This window comes from Panonychus citri, unplaced genomic scaffold (genome assembly GCF_014898815.1).
Source record: "Panonychus citri isolate SS breed McGregor unplaced genomic scaffold, ASM1489881v1 Contig00109, whole genome shotgun sequence".
In the NCBI taxonomy this organism is placed as follows: Eukaryota; Metazoa; Arthropoda; class Arachnida; order Trombidiformes; family Tetranychidae; genus Panonychus; species Panonychus citri.
This window is the reverse complement of record NW_026515514.1, coordinates 452,889-476,049: the sequence shown is the minus strand read 5'-3', so window position 1 is coordinate 476,049 and position 23,161 is coordinate 452,889. Positions and strand designations below refer to the sequence as shown.

At 29.8% G+C, this 23,161-nt stretch overlaps 2 protein-coding genes across 5 annotated transcripts; both read right to left on the bottom strand.

The window, feature by feature from the left end:
• Positions 1–753: 753 nt before the first annotated feature.
• LOC128389683 (zinc finger protein 423-like) lies at positions 754–15,541 on the bottom strand. 3 transcript variants are annotated; one of them, XM_053349304.1, is made up of 10 exons: positions 15,024–15,541; positions 13,299–13,403; positions 11,591–11,769; positions 7,657–7,750; positions 5,361–7,526; positions 3,752–4,976; positions 3,202–3,514; positions 2,631–2,952; positions 1,771–1,948; positions 754–1,079 (listed from the first exon to the last, which is right to left on the bottom strand). In XM_053349304.1, exons 1-6 carry the CDS (start codon positions 15,130–15,132, stop codon positions 3,796–3,798), a joined length of 3,834 nt encoding a protein of 1,277 aa, XP_053205279.1. In that variant the 5' UTR covers positions 15,133–15,541; the 3' UTR covers positions 754–1,079; positions 1,771–1,948; positions 2,631–2,952; positions 3,202–3,514; positions 3,752–3,795. The 3 variants fall into 3 exon arrangements, with proteins under 3 accessions (XP_053205279.1, XP_053205281.1, XP_053205282.1); XM_053349306.1 differs by lacking the exon at positions 3,202–3,514 and having other exon boundaries at positions 15,024–15,540; XM_053349307.1 differs by lacking the exons at positions 2,631–2,952; positions 3,202–3,514.
• A 4,780-nt stretch (positions 15,542–20,321) lies between these two features.
• LOC128389606 (serine/threonine-protein phosphatase 6 regulatory ankyrin repeat subunit C-like) lies at positions 20,322–22,893 on the bottom strand. 2 transcript variants are annotated; one of them, XM_053349219.1, is made up of 3 exons: positions 22,275–22,370; positions 21,670–21,870; positions 20,322–21,159 (listed from the first exon to the last, which is right to left on the bottom strand). In XM_053349219.1, exons 1-3 carry the CDS (start codon positions 22,276–22,278, stop codon positions 20,570–20,572), a joined length of 795 nt encoding a protein of 264 aa, XP_053205194.1. In that variant the 5' UTR covers positions 22,279–22,370; the 3' UTR covers positions 20,322–20,569. The 2 variants fall into 2 exon arrangements, with proteins under 2 accessions (XP_053205194.1, XP_053205192.1); XM_053349217.1 differs by having other exon boundaries at positions 20,328–21,159; positions 21,670–21,874; positions 22,275–22,893.
• Positions 22,894–23,161: the final 268 nt, after the last annotated feature.

Here is a 23,161-nt window from a genome sequence, read left to right as displayed (position 1 = left end):
TTATTATTAAACTAACGATGGAACAGGAAATAGGAATCGTGAACATTAAGGTATCTTGTTGTTGATAAAGAAGATGAAAGAAAAGTGAGAGAGAGAGAGATGAAGATTCTTCTTTTCAATATTAGTTTATGAACGTTACTTGTTTTGAATTGTAACGAACTCAAGAAATGTACATTAATGGTTATTCCAATGAGAATTGAGCTTCAGTCTTTGGTTCAGAATTCATCATGCAAATTCTCATGGGATTGGAAATAAGATGAACATGGAAAATAAGACGATGATGATGATGGAGATGAGGATGAGGATGAAGATGAAGATGGCAAGGATGGAGATAGAAATGATAAAGAAGATAATATTGGCTGAGGTAAGAGAAAAAGAGAAAAGGAGAAGGAGAGGGAGAGAGAAGGAGAGAGAAAGGGAGATGGAGAGAGATTGAGGATAATAAAGAAGCTCAGGGAGTCAGAACTAAGAGATGAGATGAAAGTGAGAGTTGTTTTCGATTCCTTCGAGATGAGACATGGAAAAAAGTAGGAAATAGATGAAAAAGTAAAGTGCATGGTTAAGATGAAGAAAATGTAAGAGAGAGAGAGCAAATTAAGAGAGAGAGAGAGAGAAAGAAAGAAAAAGAAAGAGAGTGAGCAAGTTATCTGATCTCAGGAGTATATTCATTGAATATAATTCATCTGATGAATGAGAGTAAAAAGAATAAAGAAAAATTCATTGTAAACTGAATAAAGAATCAGAATAACAGAATAGACAGAAAATCATCAGTGATAATCAAGATCATCACAATTTTAATCATTTGAAAAACAAACATTGAAATTAAGTAAAAAGAAACAATAATGAGTAATAATGTATTCAAATCTCATATCTGATTGTTCATCAAATTTAGTTCATCAATCCTTGTAAATGGCAAATAATATAATCTCATTTAATCAACTGATATCCCAACAATTCAATTTAATCGCAAATCAACACGATTGATTGTTGAGCTTTTATGAGTGATCCTTATTTTCCCAGTAAATCATTCATCTCTTAATCCATTATTTAGAATCCATTGTTCCTTAATTGTCATAATCCTGTAAACAGAATAAAAGGAAGAAGAAGAAAAAAAAATTAAAGAGAAAATTAAGTTGATTAAATTGTAATTAACTCATTCAAAACTATAAATAAAATTGTATCTCAATGATTAGATAATAAATCTTTCAACTTGGAATATTAAATTGTAACTGTTAACTCATCTTACTGTTAATTGTAAGAATGATTAACAATTAAGAAATCAAGTTAATTGGATAAAGGCAGAGGATTATGGTAATGTTATTATCCCAATAATTTAGGTTAATAAACAATAGCAATTAGGTCAAAGTTGATTAATGTAATAACAATATACTTTAATTGTAGGTGTTATCGAATAGAAAATTGATCAAATTAATCAATAATTAAACCTAATTTAAATCTTCACGCTACCTTAAATCACAATCAGTTGTAATGATTAAGAAAAAGCAAAATTCAATTGCAATTAAAAAATTACAACTAATATTGTGATGAATATGGTTGATTTTTAATTGTTACAAATTCTGAAGACACATACTGATTGATTATTGATTAATTTTCTAATTAGATGAACAATTAATCAACCTACTCGATTTATCTTTCATGATCTAATTTTAATTGTTTCAATTTACTGATGGAAAAAGTTTCATAACAATTTCTTAATCCATATGATAATTAGTTTTTTAAATCTGGTGATTATCTGAGAGATTAACTTACCAAACTTAATCATCTTGGTGATTTGAATTAGTTAATTAGTTGTTTCAATTTTTCATCAAATTGAAATTTCCAAGTTTAGTTAAGGAATTGATACTTTTTCAAATTGCCTCAAATTGATTGACTTTAGTTTTTAATGATGACAATAATGATTAACTTGATCGTATTCAAGTTAATTTACCTGTTAACCAAATGAATGAAATGAAATCTTGATTAGTTTAATATTTGTTTCTTGGTATTTAAAAAGTTAATGACAGTTCTGGGGCAAGAAAATGTTCAAATATAATGACAATCAGTTGATTGATAACGAAAAACTATTGAGTGAATATTTGAAAGGAAAAATCATCAATGAAGATGAATCTTTGTAATTTAACCACAAACAGAGAGAAGCAAATAAATAAATAAATCAGGTGAAAATACGTCAAATTTGATGTGATATTTGAAAGAGAAATCAACAAGATCAAGACTTGTTTTGACTCGTTTTTTAGATTAACTTGCATAGAGAGACAGTCGAGAATTTCAGGGGGAAATGGAAGAGAGAGAGAGAGAGAGAGAGAGAGGAGAGTGAGAAGAGATGAAATTAAAATGTTAGGAGTGGAAAATCAGGATCACCCATGTTTCAATTTTTCCTTTTAACTATCGAAAAGATTGGAATCTGAATGATAAATTTCCTAACTGAGCTTCGCCTTGTCATTCCCATAATTCTTGTTTTCTCTCTCTCTCTCTCTCTTTCTCTTTTATCCTGAATCCGTAATTGAGATACAAGAGGAATATTTATAAAAAACAACACCCTGAGATGAAGATGATGAGACTTAGAATGATGGAGAGGGAAGCACCTTAATTTCTACTGTTGGAGGTCTTACCAATATATAGAGTTAATCATCAGAATAATAAGGTAGAAGATTGAGATGTTTCTGCCATGTTGTTGTGAAGATAATTCTTACTTCAGGGGGATTCGCCTCTCTTTTTACTTTTTTTCTGATCGCCCTCAAGGTGAACGCCAATGGATCCGAATCTTATTACTTGTTGATTCTCATGCACACAGAGAGAGAGAGAGAGAGAGAAGTAACCTTGTCTGTGAGCTTCTCTCTCCTCTGCTTTGGTGGTAATTCAATTAATCGTTAGTCTGGGGACAAATTTCGCTTCTCCTGCTTTTATTTTCTTCTTCCTCCTCCTCTTGATTACCTGTGTAAAGAGATAAACTTGTTATCACATTAATCGAAACAAATCAAAGTTAATTGTTAGAAAGACTCTGAAGAGGAAGAAAAAACAAATCAAAGTAATTAATGTTTCGATTGCTGTTCAATTGACTATATGAATGTCTATAGTTTAGATGTGGTCTCATCACAATCAGAGTTAAGTGGGTATCAAATTCATTCTGATTGTCAACTACTCATCCTTAAAATGACCAATTAACATCAAAGTCTTAATTACCATCATTGTAATACATTTACCACCACAAGCAAGAGGAAAATCAGAACCATAATTTCAAATGAATTACTTGGAACGAGACTCAATCAATAATCACTGGATTAATATTCATTTTGATGACATGAGAAGATGAGGATTAGAGAAAAGAAAAGATTTAAATATGGAATTAAAGAAATTGATTAACTATATTATCATTATAATCCAATAGGTATTGACCTTAGGATCTTATTGAATTTTTGTGTAACTGTAATGGTCAAATTAGACCCGCATCGAACTCAGGAAGTTAATAAATAAATAATTTAGATTTAATATTAACCTGTCAAAGAAATGATAATAAATTGTAGAGAGAAAAAAACAACAACACAATCAATAAATTGTTATGATACTAATTTGAATTGACTCAACAAAATGAACAACAATTTAATTGGAAAAGTAAGACTGCCATCTAGTGGATGATTTAGAGAAATTTTGATTTCTCTCAGCTGATTTTTCAATATTTGATTGATTGTTTACCAGCAACTGATCAATGATTTTGATGATTTTTGAGTCTTACCTGTTTTAATTGTTGGAAATTAACTCATCGAGATGATTATTTGTTCAAATTTTCTCATGTGTTGATTGATTGTTATCAACAATTGATTCTTGATTGTGATGATTTTTATTATTAGTTTGATTGGAAACATCATTGGAACTGTGTTGATCTAATTTATGATTATCTAATTCAGATAGAAACCAGAATTTGTTGTCACATTGAGGGCAATTAAAGATTGTTTCATTTGAATGCTGTGAATTCATATGAACTTGAAGATTAACTGGATTATCATGATTAGTTTTACAAAGAGGACAATTAATTGTTGCACTTTTATAATCATGTTCAATTAAATGAATTTGTAATTCGGTTTGTGATTGACTTTTAAATCCACATAATAAACACTTTGAAAGTTTCACTTTCTCTTGATTAATAATCTCAATTTCAATGAGTGATTTAATCTCAGGTTCATTTGTGGTAAATGTTGATTGTTGATAACTTTCAATTAAATTAACTTTCAGTTTATTACCATGATGATCATTAATTGTATCCAAAGGATCATTTTGATTAATTGTAGTTAAAGATAATGGTTGATCTTGAATGGGAATCAAAGTTGCCAATGAAGATACAGATGATGAGGAAGATGATAATAATAATGGTGACAATGATGATGATGAAGGTGATGAAGAAGATGAAACAATTTTATCACTTTTAATTGTCGCTTTAAATTGATTACAATTAACCGATGAATTAATATTCTCATGTGATTGAACCAAATCGTTGTTGCAGTGATTTACTGATTGTGATTTACTTAATTTCATCGAATTGGTTGATTTAATCATCTCAGCTGATGAACAATGATATTTAGCATGGATTCCAATTTCCAATGGACGAAGCAAAGTTTGCTTACAGATTATACAAGAGATTGGAAATTTAGTTAATCCAGTTCGTAGTAATTCATCCATTGATGATGATTTAGATGAGGAATTGGTTGATTTAACCGTTGATGGAGTTAATTGTTTATTGTTACTATTGTTGTTATGTTCAATCAGGTGAGTGATAAATTCATTTTCACTTTTAATCAATTGGAAACACTGAAGGCACCTTGATAATAGTAAAGTCGATGAGTTTGATTTACCGAAAACGTTATGATATTTAAGCTTATGTTTGGCCAGGTCACTTATCGAACCGCAAATTTCATCACAAATATTACATTTCGTTGCTGGACCTTTACCACCACCCCCAGTAACTGTAACGATAAAATGACCAACAGATCAGCTGATTAACTTGTATGAATATATTGAACTTTAATTACTCAATATTCATTCAGATATTTGATAATAATGATCAATGAAAATAAATAAATAACCATGCAAAAGTAAAATAATAATAATAAGGTGAGTTTATTGTTGACAATTTAACAAATTAAATTTTACAATTTAAATTAAATTAATGAGAAAAAAATATTTATCAATGAAATGAAACATTATAAATCATGCTTAATTGTTTGAGTTGCAATTGATTTAATTGTTACAAATTAAATTAATATAAGGATTCCAAAGGTTGTTGTTGTTTTTAATTGGTATTGATAAGGAATTAATTAAATTATTATGTAAGAAATTAAGATAATCACCTTTTACACACTTAATTGAGTTTTTAATTGATTTGTTAGCAACAATTGTTGTTGAGTGTAATTTATTTAGGGTTGAGTTAATTGTTGGTGATAATTTTGATGATGAAATCAATTTATTCTTGATTTGTGTTGATTCATTTTCATCTTTAATCATGTTTTCATCATCTTGATTTCCATTTAAATTATTGCTAATTGTTTGATCATCATTATGATTGGAATCGTCATTATTTGTCTCAATATCAATATCGATTTCACTTGATTTCCGTTTTAATGTTTTCGATGGTTTACAATTTACCGTTAATTGTTCAGAGATAACGGGAGATAATTGATTCCTTTTTGGACTTGGTGATCTCGAACTTGTATCATTATGATTATCATTCTCATTGGTTGTGATACACTTTTTATCCTTGTGATTAATTTTCGTGTTATTATTGTTATTGAGGTTCGAGGAGTGAACTGTTTGAATGTGTTTCTCAAGAAGATACTCAATGTGAAATTCATCAGGACAATATGAACATTTAAAATATTGACATTTAGGAGTAAACATTGAGAAAGGATTAACAAGATTACTGGTGGAGGAAACTAACGAAGAGGGCAAATGATGATTAAGGTTATTAAAGGCACTTGAATAGTGATTATGGTTAAGGTTGTGGTTGTGGTTTAGATGGTGATGTTGATTAGGGTGCGAATGTGAGTGATTATGAGAATGAGAATGAGAATGAGGGTGAGAATGAGTGTGAGAGTGAGAGTGAGAGTGAGAGTGGGAATGATACGGCGATGAGACTAGATTACCATTAGTATTTGGTGAAAAGTGCGACACTTTAAGATGGACTTTGAAATCTTCTTGATTGGACCAAAGTTGATTACAAATTGAGCATTTGAATACTTTGCACTGGTTCGAGTGTTTCACTTGGAAATGGACTTGCAAGGAAACGTCAGTGTCAAACATTTCACGACAAATTGAACATTGGTACAAGTGATGGGAATGATAATCGATTAGGTGTTTGGTTAGATCATCTGATTTGGTGAATATCTTTTTACAAGATTCACAGGAAAACGATGAAACCATTGATCCTAAATGTGAATTGATTATATGAGATTCAAGTGATTCACTTGTAATTATTGATTCACAATAAGGACAAGGTAAAGTGGATGAAGATGATGAAGAAGATGTTGATGATGATCTTTCAATAGGTGAATTACCATGATGGTGATGATGTTGATGATTAGCTTGACCAATCAAACCAACCAAAGTGTTTATTGTTCCGGATGATGGATTCAAATGTGACTTCAAATGAACTCGAAATGATTCAAAATCAGGAAAATAAGGTGAAGGTGAACATTGATTACACAGAAATGGAACTTTGGATTCATCCAATGAAGATAATGAAAAGTAGGAAGATAAAGTTTTCTCTTCATTTACTTGATCACAATTAAGTCCATTCGTTGATGGTACAGATGAAGAGGATGATAGAATCTTTGATTTCTTTGAAGATTGATTCAAATTTGATGAGTTACATTGACCATTTTTCATAGAAATCACATTATCATTACTTGGCGATTGTTTAATTGATTCATTTACAATTGGATTAGGTGATTGTGATGGAGTATTATTCATACCACTGGGTATTACTGGTGGTGGCATCGATGTTAATTGCTGCCAATTAGCAAAAGCCGATGCTGAGTAGATTGAATTCTGTAGTAAACCAGCAAATAGTAATTGGTGTAAATGAGATTCACGAATATGAACTTCAAGTGATGAACATTTATTACCACAAAGGCCACAGGTAACTTGATGATTGTTATGATTGTTTATTTTATCCTCTAATTTTTCATCCATTGAAACTTTAGGTGAATCCATTTGTGTATTGTTTACATTTGTATTTTCATCTTCACATTGGTTATCATCTTTGTTTATAATGTTTGTTTCGTAGTTTATTTTACTCTCATTATTATTGGAATTGGAAATTGAATCAATAGGTGATAATTTGGTGAGTTTCTTGTGCTTCTGGATGTGTGATGTTAATGCTGCTGATGTTGAGAATCCTCGATTACATTGTGAACAACGATGAGGTTTCTTATCATCATGAGTTCTCATATGAATTCCTAAATGATCACTTCGTGAGAAAGCGGAATCACAATGATTACATTTATACCGACGGTCACCTAATCATGAATAAGTTAAGGTGAAGAAAATGAGAAAAGAAAAATGAATCAAATTGAATATATTTTGCAAAAAGAAACATGAATGAAGTTGAATTGATTGAGTTGAAAGAGAAAAATGTTTCAAACTTACCTGTATGGATCCTAATATGACGATCACGACTTCGTTTATGTTTAAATGCCTTTTGACAAAAATTACACACAAAAGGTATTTTATCCGAGTGATTCTGTACCATGATTGGTGAATTAATAGTAACAAGAGAATCAGAAATTAGGAGATAAGTTGATTTGTTGATACAATTGAAAGGAAAAGAGCAAAAAATGAAACTTTTTCAGGTGAAAATTGAGGAAAAAAAAACTTTTTTTTTCTATTCTTTTCTCTTGTATATTGAGAATGTTTGAAAAAAAAAGGTGAAAAGTTTTCGCGAGTGAAACTGATTGTCCGATTGCAATAGACACTCAACCAAATGCTCCTCCTCTTTCTACCGTAAAGAAGATGAGGATGATAGAGAAGATGATAAAGAAGAAGATGATGAAGAAAAGAAGGAGGAGAAGATGGCCCTGGGTGGCCAGAAGAAGAAAGAGATTGAGGGTGGGAAAGGCGAACAACAACAAGAAGAAGATGAAATTTTCTTCTTTTGCCCTAAGGCAAGCAGGTGAGTGGATTCGCTAATAGAGACATTATCTTCATCATCTTTTAGCATCTTCATTAGAAAACTTCATCTCCACCCAATCTCCTTTATGATCATTATCATAATTCATTCAATTCAATTAGAAGAAAAAAAAATTTCCTTAAGATTAGCAATGAATTATTATGTTTACCCTGATCTCTTAATCAACTGATATTATTAATTTTAATCATGAGATTTGATTATTTATTAGATTAACTGATCAGAGAGCTAATTTTTAATAAATGAAAACAAAAAAAAAATCTCGACAAAATCAAATGTTAATAGTAACTGGTAATAGAAACTTATTGAGATGATTTACTTTTTGTCTATTCCCTTTGATTTGATTGTCATTTGATGACAATTAAATTGGTCAGAATGGGAAAAGGTTCACAATTGATAATCTAATCAACATTGTATCAAAGTCTCGTGGTCAATAATATTTACAATCTAATTCAATTGACCAACACATTGACAGATATTGAAAGTTTGTATTATTATTATTATTTTCATTTCATTTCCATTTCTAAATAATGAATTTGTTTCAAATAATAATAAGTGAATCTATTTTTCAATCAAACAAACTGTCAACTAGAAATCACAATTTAAACAATATTATCATTTGATTTATTTGCTGTTATAATAAAGTAACTTTAATAGGTTATAAGGTCTCTAATGTAAAATAAAACTGACCACTAGAAATTGAGACCATTAGAATTGACCAGAAAAGTGAAAGAAAGTGTAAATAACATTGTAGACATGAGATGAATGAATTGATATCATTATTATCATTTCCAATGGTCAATGTTAACTATTAATTATTCATTTGAAATAATCGATAACATTTTGATAACAATACTATTGATTGAATGTTTGATATGATTGAGTGATAATCATTATAAAGGATTGATTATCTTTCAAAAATTGTTAATCATTATTTACAATCTATTGGTAAACTTTTAAATATATATTGTAAAGTTTTAACTTCTTGTTTCTAATGAACTTACCTTTGTTCACCTAATTTAGAGACTGACCTTAGGTGGTCAAGACTTTATCCTTGACCAAACCCTTTTCTGTCCTTTTCTTTTGAATCATACAAAAGGAGGATCACTCTTCTTGTCACATACACAAGCATCCAGGTAAATACACAGTGGGCCTTTTTTTTACCCTCCGGTCACCTAAGGAAGACGAAAAGTTTTACCCTTAATTGGTTTCGTTTTAACTAATGTCCAAGTTAACCAAGCCTAACAAGTAATATCAGGCTGTCGCGATAATGATGATTAAGATGATTTCTTTTTCTATTCGTGATTCTATTTATTCTGGACGAAACTTTTCCAGGTAGGAAAAAGTTTCGAGATAAAGATCGGCTTGTGTTTAGAACAAAGTTTGATAGAGAAAGAGAAAAAAAAAGGAAGAGAGAAAAGTTTTGAAAAAGAAAATAACATTTCAATTATCCATTGTCACCTTAATGAGGAAAAGTAAATAAACTCTAAGGTAAAAAGATAACTCATTTACCTTTTAATTAGTTGATTGTTATTTATCTATTTCGTTTCAGTTAATTATCTATCATTATCATTGTGGTGAATCTTTAAAATTTACCTTGATCGTCTATTACAACTCTAATGAAGTTATGATAATATTTATCAGTTAACAATCAAATGGTAAAGTACATTGTGATTTACTATTATAACGAAATAAATAAATAATTGGGTCAATTTTGTGACTAAATTTAAGGTTTAAAAATCGGAAATAGAATAGGAAGAAATAACAATATATGTCATCTGGAACTGGGCGATTTCCGGCTACTCTTCTTGTGACAGATACTAGAGGAAGAGAAAGGATTAAACAACAATGAAATTGAAAGTAATAGATGACAAGGGAAACAAGAAGAAGAAGAAGAAGAAGAAGAAGAAGAAGAAGAAGAAGAAGAAGAAGAAGAAGAAGAAGAAGAAGATGTTGATTATGATGATGATGATGATGATCGTGGTTATGGAGATGATGGTGATGAGAATGAGGATGAAAAAAGAGCAAAATTGTATTAGAAGAGGCTAAATGAGAATGAAATAAGCGTAAACGCTTAGAAATATATTATTGAAAAGTTTTAGCCCTTTTGTGATTGCCCACAAAGCGATTTAATAGATTTCAAATGGACTTGGAATAGGTTAAGGGAACAAGAAGGGCGGAGGGAGGAGAAGGAGAAAGAGGAGGAGGTGGGGGAGGTATAACCATCTTCATCTCCGTCTCCATCTTCATCTTCATCTCCAGCATCACCATCAATAGTAAAAGCAACATCACCTCCACGGCCACCTCAACCATCATCACCACCACCGACAACAGCAACAACAACAACAACAACAACAACATCTCCATCACTATGATGAGCATCATTACTAGAGAGGAAGGAAGAAAGTTGAATATTTTGTATACAGAGTTTGACCTTGATCCATTTAATATTAGATACAAAAGGAAAACCTTTTACATGGGGTCAATTGAGTGACCAAAAGTAACAATAATAATAATAACCAGATGAAAGTGAATTATGGACAGACAATTTAACATGAACAAGGAGACAATCGCATGGTCAAAGGTAAAAGAGTAAAAATTGTTTCTTTCGAGAACCTCTAAACAAGAGTTTAAAAAGTTTTCTTTCTCAATTCATTTTCCTAAAAGTGGACACTTAAAATGGTTTTCTTGTTGTCCAGCAAAAGGAGCAGCTTTTTACCATAATAGTAAATGTTATCTACACTTTTACAAGTGTTTTCAAAATAATATTCAAATTTAAATACAATATTTTTCTCTACCATTTTCTCTGTAACAATTCATTCACAGAATTCAATCCTTTCATTCAATCATCGATTGTCACGATATACACATTGTTCCTCATGAATAATAATAATGTAACATCACCTTTAATCTTAGTTAATCTCAGTTCTCTCTCTTTTCTTTTCCTTATTTCTATTGTTATTAAATCTTGTTGATGATGAAATTTACATGAAATTATCGTCTTAATATAAATTTTCACTTCGCACGCCGAAGGCTAAATAGAAAAACTTAGAATGAAAGAGAAAGAGAGAGAGAGAGAAAAGGTGAAAATGTTTCGAACTTTTCTTTTTCTTTTTATTCTATTAGCCTCTTAAACGGACTTAATATTGTGTGTTGATTATGATTAAGGATAATCCCGAATGTTAACAATTATATTTATCAGTTTGTTACCGATTATCAATTGAGACCATTGTTATTTACTTCATTTGAATAACTTTTATCGGGTCAACGGTTAACATCAACTGATTGTTACCTTAATCTGTTAATTGCTCAATGATTTAGTTTCAATTAAAGGGAAACAATTGTTACAATTTTTTTGCATCTAAATCCTTTTCATGATTGGATTAAGATTCTTACCTGTTCGTGCCTTTTCAAATGAGATAATCTTGGAAATGATTTATCACAATATTGACATTGGAAAGGAGTTGATTGTGTGATATCAATTGAAGGATTATAATTCTCGGAGCATGATGATATTGATGATGAATCAGAAATATCGGAATTCAGACTTTCCATTGAACTTGAGTAACTTATTCCTGAGGAAAAATAGAGAGATAATCATGTAATTGGTTATTATTTAAGCTTTTCAGTGAATTTAATCAATTTTCAATAGTCTTAATTAATCGCTTATCAATTGAGTTTTTTTTATCATTTGGTTGATTGTTAAAAATTTAATTTGATTTGATTTGGTTTGAGAGATGGGATTTTAACTGTCAGGACAAAGTTTAATCTTGATTTTGATTCAAATGCTTGTCAAATGATTTAATTGGAGTAATTTGATTTGGATATCAACATGTCTTGAGAAATGAATATCTCTTGATTAAATTGTAACGAAATCTAATTGATTTAGTTGATTTTGATTGTAGCTAATCGTTTATTTGAAAGTTGTTGTATTCAAAATAAGTTTGAATCACATTAATTTTTTCAATTTTAACGCTCGAATTGTTCAAAACGATGATTATCTGAATGAATTTTATTCTAACAATACATTTCATGAGAGAATTGAAGAAAATGTCTTATTAGAATTAGAATGAACTATATGAAGGTCAGTGAAATGACAGTTTGCTAAGAATATATCTAGATGTATGAATTATAAGAAAACTCGAATATTTCGAGTCGATGCTTCGAAGTTTTCTGTTCAAAGTTGATTTGAACATGTTAAGAATTGGAGAATATGATGACATTGAAGAGAATGCCGAAGTCTATGTTCGGTATATTAGTTTATAGTATGAACGTTACTTGTTTTGAATTGTAACGAACTCAAGAAATGTACATTAATGGTTATTCCAATGAGAATTGAGCTTCAGTCTTTGGTTCAGAATTCATCATGCAAATTCTCATGGGATTGGAAATAAGATGAACATGGAAAATAAGACGATGATGATGATGGAGATGAGGATGAGGATGAAGATGAAGATGGCAAGGATGGAGATAGAAATGATAAAGAAGATAATATTGGCTGAGGTAAGAGAAAAAGAGAAAAGGAGAAGGAGAGGGAGAGAGAAGGAGAGAGAAAGGGAGATGGAGAGAGATTGAGGATAATAAAGAAGCTCAGGGAGTCAGAACTAAGAGATGAGATGAAAGTGAGAGTTGTTTTCGATTCCTTCGAGATGAGACATGGAAAAAAGTAGGAAATAGATGAAAAAGTAAAGTGCATGGTTAAGATGAAGAAAATGTAAGAGAGAGAGAGAGAGCAAATTAAGAGAGAGAGAGAGAGAGAGAGAGAGAGAGAAAGAGAGTGAGCAAGTTATCTGATCTCAGGAGTATATTCATTGAATATAATTCATCTGATGAATGAGAGTAAAAAGAATAAAGAAAAATTCATTGTAAACTGAATAAAGAATCAGAATAACAGAATAGACAGAAAATCATCAGTGATAATCAAGATCATCACAATTTTAATCATTCGAAAAACAAACAAACATTAAGCTCATTTGTGAGGGGAAAAAAATCTTAAGTCTGTAATTCAGTTAATTAGATTATTTGACAGAAAAAAATTTCTACAAAATCAAGTAGACTGATTGTAAATTACTATTGAATGAAGACAATAATCAAATTAACTTACCTTCACTTTCATATTCCAAATCTAGTTTTTGATTGTTAAATTCTGAGTTGCAAATATCATCTTCAATGACTTCGTCGTTTTTATTATTTCCTTGAGATAAATCATCTGAAAAGAGACAATTACCATTAAATTAATCACTTCAATCAATTATTTTGAAAAACTATTCATTTCTCATAGTCTACCCAATGATAATTTATGATTTCGTAAAGACTATAATTAACAAGCTTCATTAAGAAACTCAGTCTAATCTAATTAACTGAACTTTATTACCGAGAACATAAAAGGTGGTGCCATCTACATAAGTGAAAACAAACTAATCTTTATTGTCAAGAATGATTAAGTTAATCAATTACAATTAGAACAAAAATATTTTCATTCATACGAAAAGTAATTCAACTAATTGTATATGAAAGGGTGAATTTGATAGGTGGATTATTTGTCATTGCTAAATGATTAACAGAATCAGAATGTTTTACTTAATCAAGATACCAAATTGGCAACACTGATTATCAGTCAATAACAATGAAGCAAAATTGTTTTGTAATTAGTTAATGATGATTGTTTTTGTTGATCTCTAATTAGAAGTTAATTACTCGGTGAGCTAATCAAGCTAATTATCCATGATAATCGTCCAATGGATCAGTTAAGGTGGAAATACAAATAAGATCTGAGAATAAGTTGATAAACTGTCTCCTAATTACTTTTCATTAAGATAATCATCATAAGTTAAGTTTCTTAATTCACTCAGAGATTTGAAAAAAGAGAGATGAAAAATCAACAATGAAAAAATGATAAATTCAATTCTCCCCTGAAAAAATATTCTACACTCTAAATCATGATTAATTATCATTTTTTTTGAGTTTTTATCTGATTATTTTGTTAATTTCTTATTAATTTTTCTAATATCATGAAACTGAAAATAGACTAGAGATAAAATCGTTCTCTCTCTCTCATTTACATTAAGATCATTTTTTTTACTTTATGAAAAAGATTCTGGGGCTAATGAGATAAAACTTCAGTTAATTCACCAAAGGAATCAATCTAAACATGAAAAATTCTGACAAGATTCGAGATGAAAATATCAGTAATCAAAATCTCACTTCGTTCTTGGAAAACTAATTACTCTCAAAATCATGCTAGACATAAGAGTATTATTTTAACGAGCAATCGAAGAATAACCGAAATGTTCAATAATAATGTTCGAGGTTTCAAAAAAGTCAAGATAAATTAGTTTGATCCAGGAAATCGATTAGTTAATTGTCTTAATAAGAAATTCTGAAATTACTGATAAATTCAGAAACAGTAATGCAACTGAAATTTATAATCTCATAGCTAATATAGACATAAATATAATTATATCAGTCATAAATTAAATCTCGAATCAATTGCGATGAAATCGACATATATTAGATTAATAACTCGATACATGATCGATATGAAAATAACAAATATAAATTATGTTCATAATTCTGTCAAGAGATCGAGTTTCAGAAATCGTTCAAACAATTGAATCATTGACAGTTAAATCTCATAGATTAACATGTATTCAATCGAAACTTGAATATCGAACTAATTGATTAATTAACTTTCATCGATAGGTAGTTAATTAACAATATTTCAAATAAATTCGAAATTTTAATAGGTTCGTTAAATATTACGATTGAAAGTAAACTTTTCCACATTATGATAAATAACTAAAATACGTGAGATGTTATTAGTACTTACGCTTTAATGGTCGAGGTTGAGCTTGTTTCCGGCGATTTCGAGACAACATTGACATTGAAGAAAGTTCATTAGAATCATCTTGAGAACTGGTTAACAACAAATTGGACATTTTCGTTTTCTAATAAAATATCATCACAAACGATAAAAATATCCACATAAACAGCAACAAAATCTATCCTTTGATCACATTCGGAAAATAATAATAACTATTCAAATGCGAAAATCGAGGAAAAAAAACTTGGAACTTTTTGTTTCACTGAGAAATAAATTCTGTCATGTTAAAGGTTCGAGAAATTTTGCTTCATGATGATAACATAATCAAACTGAGAATGTGGCGAAATCGAGAAAAGTCAGACTCATGAGTAACTTTTGTTCAATCCACTTTCTCCTTCGAAAGCTCATATATTCTGTGTAAGAAGATGATGAAGAAGCGATTCCATCGGGAATTGATGAAGGGAGTAAAGCCCCAGGATAGACATGAACTAACTGGATGCTACAGAGTGTCTATTATATCTACAGCTTATGTATTATTATCATATAAAAATCGGGAGACTGTAATATCACCTATTTCTCTCTGTGTGCGTTAGATAAACAGAGTTTTCTACCTTTTCTACCTTTTACTTTGCTCTTTCTCTCTCTCTCTCTCTCTCTCTCTCTCTCTCTTCTTTTTCTTTCCTCTTTTTTCAAATTATTCGACTCTCTCATTCGATCCTAGTCTCGTTTGCGCTGTCTCATCAATATAAATATAATGTACAAGAATCGAAGGGATAACGAAGGGGAAATCATTTGAAGCTATGGTTCCCTTGAGGTTACTTTCTAGTCTATCCTCATGGGGAATACAGAGTTTCTCTGATAGAAGAGAATAAACTTTTCCAGCTTTTCTTTACTCAACAGAATCAACTTCAATTCAGAATTCTCATGAACATGAATCTTCCTTCCTTATTACTCTTCTTTTATTTCTTTTTTTCCCTTTTCTACACCAACTTTATTTCACCTCTTATACAGTTTACATAAGAGTTTAGATATATAAAAAAAGAAGAAGAATCAAGATGATGAAGAAGATAAAAAAGGTAAAATGAAGTTTCTTTCCTGCAGAATTAACTCCCAATGGATTGAGATAAACTTTGACTTTCTCTCCGAATTCTCTGAATTTCCACCCATTTCAACTTCGTTCATCTTCCATTCCTACTTTTCTTTCTCCCTCAAGGAGATAAAGGGGGTCAGTCTTTCATCTTCATCTTATTTTCATTCTTTCTCTTTATTTTCGTTTTCTCTTTTCTCTCATCTCTCTTCTTCTTCTCAAAGGGTATCTATCGTTTCTTTCTCCCCTTTTTGATTTTCTTTCTCATTTTCATTTTCATTCTTATCCTCATCTTCCACATCATCATCATCATCATCTTCTTCATTTATTCCAATCAACCCCATGGGACATTTTGCCACGACAACTAAAGCCTAGTCTTTTGCTTCCTTTTCCCGAGTGGTACTTTTTTCTTCTTCTTCTTCATCATTCTCATCATCATCCAACAAAATATCTTCTCATCTTCTCTTTTCATTCTTCTCATCCTTTTCCTATCAAACTCTCTTGGGAAACTTTTCTCTGAAATTATCCTTCTAATAAATACCTCTGTCTCTTTCTCTTTCGATACTTATTCTCATCATCATTTTCATCCTTATTTTTTTTATTCCACTCATCATTCTTATACATATATCTACCTCCCCATCCACATCAATATCCACATACACACAACATTATGGCAATAATATAATCCTCTGGTGATCATAATGTTAATGAGAGAATCCAAAGTTACTGTTGACAATATTTCTCATAATATTTATACATCTTGCAAACAGATAAACATAAGACACCAAATTAATATCACAATTTATGAATAAACTGAACCTCATGGTGCAGATAAAGAAACTTATCCATTTGTTGAACGAGAGAGACACCATTTCATTTATTATCATCATCGTCATCACCATTACCATTTTCCCTGAACAGTTAACACTCATTTTCCCCATTCATTATATTAACATTTTTACACAAAAGTCAAGGTAAAAAAATAAATACTCACTCGAATAAATTTGCCTCACTAATCAATATTATTCCCATTTGAAATTGAATAGTTTCAAAATTTAAAAACAATTCATTAACTCTCATGAAATTTATCAGGATTGTCAACTTGTCCATCTAATTGTATAATAACAATAAGATAAACATTGAATTGGTCAATGAAAATGCTAATATAATAATAATACTTTGGGTTTTCATACAGTTTACATTTCGATCGATAATTGTGTTTAGGCGTTTTTAGATTTTCATATTATAATAATATCACATAGATTGATACAAATTACCATGGGAATGAATGAAATAAGCCCAGAAATTGAGTTCGTAAGCCCTTTTTTGCTCTCTATCAGAACCGATATAAATACGTCTCAACTCCCATACACATACTCCTGTGTTTATACCCGTGAGACTAATTGAACCACCCCTTTGACTATTTTATATTATATTATTATCAAAATATATCATCAAGCAAAAAAAGCAAGTCAACAGCATATCATCATGTTGATAATACTGAAAACCAATGGTAATCATACAAATTTTATTGTTCATTTGGGTGATCATGTAAATTGTTTAGTGTATTTATTTTATCTCAAACAAAATATTACTTTTTTTATGTATTACACTTACTATTGTTATTCCAAGTTATCGTAACTTATTTGCATATTCATTCAATACATTGTTACCATTTGATTAGCCATCTTTCATCAAATGATGACCAGTTATATAATTGTGACTATCAATGTTATGTCAGTGTGAATGGATTGGTTACATTGATGCTGGCAACCATTTACGGCTTACTTCATACCGTTAAGTTGAGTATAATTTTTACTTATTGAATAATTAATAACACTTTAGTTAAAGTCGAACGGATTAAAAGCTGTTTTGAGAAGTCTTTCATCATTGATTTATTAAATTAATCTAATTTGATGTTGATTTAGGAAAGTTTATATTTGGATTAATTTCAACTGAATTACAGTAGTGACATCTAACGAGTCGTCAATCAAGTCAATAATAATAAGCAATTTGCTCGCAAACGTTTAAAAAAATTAGTCATTACGGTTAAGCAAAAGAAAAAAAAGATACAAACAAAAAGATACAAAAAGAAAGAGAAAAAAATTTCACCTTAAAAGGGTGCAAATAAGCAAAAAACTTCACCCAAATCGGGTAAAAATTGTTCCCACTGGAAGTGGATGATGCACCCGGAATATACTTCCACCCACTGGCCGAAGTTCCCACCGGAAGTTTCTCTTCCACCTACTTTGATCAGTTTCTCCCACTTCAGGGAGATAAATCAGCTTCCGGATGCATCATCCGTATTCTTCACTACTTTGTTACGCCCTGTATATGTGAGTTAATTGTTCAAAATAATCTACTAATCTATTCCATTTTTTATCAATACCAATTACAGTCAAGTACCTAAAATTGTCCACTTTTTTGCAATGAATTTGTAAAGAGGGAACATTGAAATTAATGAAAATTGATCAAATTTTTTCGAAAAACTTAATTTAATCCCTCAAAGGTAGAAAATAGATAACCATATATACTTAATTGTTGTAGAAATTCAGCATGAGTTGGCAAATCAGGAATATAAATACTTAAATTGGTTAAATCAGTTACAATTTGGTCAATATTTTCTTCAACAATAAGACCATTAACTTGATTTACTTAATCAAACGTGCTTTTCTACCACTTTTTTGATACAATTTATTATTATAAAAATCGGTAGAACATTCACTCGGCTTTCAGGACGTATTTACACCTTTTTATCCCAAAAAACCACGTATTTGTTAACAGTTACGTGGTTGTAAAAATTGCATCTACTGCATGTTCCAGATCAGTTTTCAGCTTCAGTGAAACTGAAAATCGAGTACTTGTAGAGAATGAGAGTATTTTAACACATGGTTAATACCAAAGTGAGTCAAAAATCCTAATCAAAATAATAATAATAACTAAAATTCTATTCAATTTTTTTCTCTTAGCTTCTCGTTTTCTCTTACAACTTCTAACATTCTCTTACACTTATTTTCTATCTTAATTATTCGTTACGTTAGTGCTTAGTTTTTCATTCTAATTGAAAACATTGACTAACCGATATGTTCAAGCTTTAATGAATGCTTAATTAAGCTTTTTCAATCTTAAAAACGGTGTCACAGAAAAAGCATTTTAATATGTCATTTTCAATTCATATTCAGGTTAACCACATCTTGCCCATTTGTTTAACTTTATTTCAAATGAAGGTTTTCCATGGTATATGATAAAACTCATCAACAGATGACGTTACATGACTTGTTGTATCAATTTTACTTATTGAGTGCAACAAACATCTAATTGAATAAGACTTAAAGCAAACATGTTGTGGCATTTATACGATTAACGATGACTAACTTTACGAGATTTTCACTATCATTAAATTAAATGGTTTCCGATAATGATTCTAGTTAACAAGAAGCTGAGGAAAAAAACTCGATCGATTTGATCATTACGGATGATCAAGTACCTTGACCGGAAATCATGAGATTAGTTTGTAAATTGATAGTGAATGAAATTGTAATCAGGAAAAAGGTGATTACACAACAAGGTTAATTTTCATTTAATTGCATCATTTTTAATTGATTGTTATAATAAGAAGATGGGTCAAGGTAATTAATTGGTTGGACATTAAACCTTGGTAAAACCACAACAATCTATTATTAATATAAATCAACAATCAAATGGTGTTGATCAACTTTCAAATTTTTCAGTTAATTATCTTCATCTATAAATTGGCTGAATTAAGGATTTTAATTTTCTCTCATTTTTCTCGATTTACCTTCGGGCAAATTAAAAACTGTTTTTCTTAAAATTATTATCATTCAATTGAAAGTATTCATTTGATTACGATTCCCTTACACCATAATCAATTGGCTAAACTGATCCAGTTAATCAATATGATCAATATTATTAATTTGTAAATATTTGTTTAATTTAAATGAAATTTAAATTTAATAATAATTTGGTTTCATGAACTTGGGTTCAAGGCTGATCGCACAATCATTAGCAATCAATTTACCTTTATAACAATTAAGGAAATGGTCAAATCTGAAATTACTGATGAAGACTTAATTAATAGTTAAAATCGTATAATTGATTTGAAAATTCATTCAATTAAACGACTATTATTTCAAATTGTTCAAAGTTAATCATAATTATTCACGAAAATTAAATTAACCCTGATTGAGTCTAGTTAGTTTTAATTTCACCCAAGTCTTTCAGACAATTAACTAACAATTAACTATGAGCTAGAAACAATGATTGATTAACTGATTTTACAATTCTCATTAAATCTTAATTATTTATGGTTAAATCTTATCATGAATTAAATTGTTTATTTTTCTTTAGCTTGATAATATTAATAACAATTAACAATAGAAATTGATTCGGTGGATTTGATTGATTGTCTTTATTGTGATTGTTTTTTTTTCTTCATCAAGAATTATTATTTAACCAGTAATCGATTAAGATAATTGATTAATTCATTTGGTAGTAAACCTTTTAAACAATTGAAATTATTTGATTGGAAATGATTTTGAATCAATTGACGACAAAGATTTTTCAATGAGGACATTTTACCGTTAATTTGGTTATAATTAAGTTGATCACAATGAGAATCTGTAAGTATAGCGATGAATGGAGATAACGGTAAATTATCAGATCGAACCAGTGATCGTTTATGTTCAGTAGCAAGGTGAAAAAAAGGAGTTCGTCCTTTGGAATCGATAAGGTCAACATTTGCTCCGCCATTGATTAGCATGTAGATCAATTGAATTGTTAACGGCGATGGATCCAAATCAACACAATAATGTAAAGCTGATTTACCGAAATTGTTGTTCAAATTAACCAAACGCTCATCTGGACCAGTTGATTGTTGCTTTAAATTGTTATCAGTTTCCAATAAAAGGGTAATTATCTCAATTAATTGGTTCTTTGAATGGTCATCATTAAGTCCACTCGGAGGATTACGGACACTTTGAATGGCGATATGAAGAGGTGTATTACCGTTAATCTCTCGACAATAAATATCAACACCTTTGGATAAGATAAACAGAAAGAATTTTTTTCTCAGACTAATTAAACAAATTCTAATTAAAAGATGCTGACACTTAAATGGTGGTCGTTAATCAAGTTCAAGAAACTGAAAAAATCGATTAGTTTGGATTCTTAATCACTTTAATCACACTAATCATTGTTTATGATATTAAATTGATAGTTGAAATCAATTGTAATCTTAATGGTAAGTAGTTAATCATACTACTTGAGTTAAATTGTTTCGACCTTCAGTATGATAATAGTGTGTATTTAGATGTAAATTTTGATTGAAAGTGATCATGATTTAATGGTGATGATAATTAGGTTTTAATTAAGGTTAAATTAAGACAAAAAGTTGAGCTTTTTTATTTCCCGTTTACCTTAACAATATTTGAAGGTTTTCTTTACCAAATAGATTAACGAATCCATCAAGTTTCATGTAATCATTTGAATTTCTGATTACCGGATTAACAGCGAGATAGAAAGAGTAAGAAGATTAGATTAACTCACCTCGAGAGATTAGCAGTTTAACTAATTGGAGATCGCGTTTATAAACAGCCTTATGTAATGGTGACCATTCATATCGATCTTTCCATATATGAGGATTAATTAATTGTTGATCAAGAAGATAATTAATCATTTCGGTTCGATTAAGTGATCCACATGCTTGAAGGATTAGTGAAGTTATCTGAGATCTTCTTTTGGGTCCAACTTTCTAGTAATTAGATAATCATAAAGAAAACTCATTTAAATCAATCTCATTTTCTGAGTCTATTGAATCTTAAATTGTGAGTTCTCAATCTTAATTGTTTTCTCATTGTCGCAATAAATTGTTACCAATTGTCTCAATCTTGAAACGTTTTCATATAAACAATTGATTTCGGTGAATGTTGTTTACTTCACTTCATCGATTCAGTGAACAATTAAATTACAATGTAATTACAATTTGAATGGACAATTAATCAGTCAATTGTCAGCCTTGAATTTTAAATACATTGATTATGTGAGAAAAGTATTGTAGTCTCATTGAGTCTATCTCCATGTAATAACAATATCATTAACTAATTGTCTCTTGATTGATTTAATTTACTAAAGAAAATCATTGATTAACTTACCCATAATGTTGATACAAGTTGATCTAAATCGTTTTTGCTAATTGCATGTTTAACTATTTCCTCTAATTCGGTGTCACTTAAATTAATCCAGGAAAGTAATTCGACCAGATATTTAACCACAAATTCAAAGGTAATTGTCGTTGAATTAAAGTAGCTAATCATTGATGAATTACATTGAAGATTCAAGCACATTTGTAAAACATATAACAATTCACATTTACCGTTAATCCTCAATAATTGATCCGAATTAAAAGTTAATCACAGTTACACTAAACTGGCGTAAATTTAAATAATAATTAATAAGCAAACCTTTTCACATTTGAATACAAACATATTAATAATAATAATGATAATAAGCTTCGAATTTGTGATCTTGTTGATTGTAGTATTGTAAACGAGGAACAGAAAATGAAAATTAGTGAAAACTGTAAAATCGTTAATGATAATAATTGTTGCGAATGCGAAACTAAATTAATAGTGTTAGAACTTGACCTGAATAAAGATTGTTGTTTAATTTTTAATTCGTTTATACGATGAACGTGGTTATAAATATAAAGACAAATAAGATTATATCGTAAGCAAGGTGAACTTTTTTCCCAAATTGTTTCATTGATTCAGAGAGATGAAAATTCAGAGAGTGAGAGAGTGTGTGTGAGAGAGAGAGAGATGATAAGAAGATGATAAAATAGAAGAAAAGAAAAGGAGAAAGAGTGAGTTGGAATTGAATTAGTTGGCCTCAACCCGAATGTCCATGAATACGAAGATAACCTTGAATGCTGTAATTTTATTTTCTTCAAACCAGAAACTAAAACTTTCTCTAAAATAATAACATTATTGTGATAGATTAATGAGTCTAGGGAGATAAATATGTGTAGTTATGCAATCGT

Excerpts from the sequence above, each read along its gene's own strand:
- LOC128389606 (XM_053349217.1), bottom strand. The coding sequence starts at position 22,466 with ATGTGCTTGAATCTTCAATGTAATTCATCAATGATTAGCTACTTTAAT. Across the intron at positions 21,875-22,274 it reads AACTTGTATCAACATTATGG|AAAGTTGGACCCAAAAGAAG; the intron begins GTAAGTTAATCA and ends TCTAATTACTAG. Across the intron at positions 21,160-21,669 it reads TAAACTGCTAATCTCTCGAG|GTGTTGATATTTATTGTCGA; the intron begins GTGAGTTAATCT and ends TCTTATCCAAAG.
- LOC128389683 (XM_053349304.1), bottom strand. The coding sequence starts at position 15,132 with ATGTCCAATTTGTTGTTAACCAGTTCTCAAGATGATTCTAATGAACTT. Across the intron at positions 13,404-15,023 it reads TCAACCTCGACCATTAAAGC|ATGATTTATCTCAAGGAAAT; the intron begins GTAAGTACTAAT and ends GTCTCTTTTCAG. Across the intron at positions 7,527-7,656 it reads TCATATTAGGATCCATACAG|GTGACCGTCGGTATAAATGT; the intron begins GTAAGTTTGAAA and ends ATTCATGATTAG.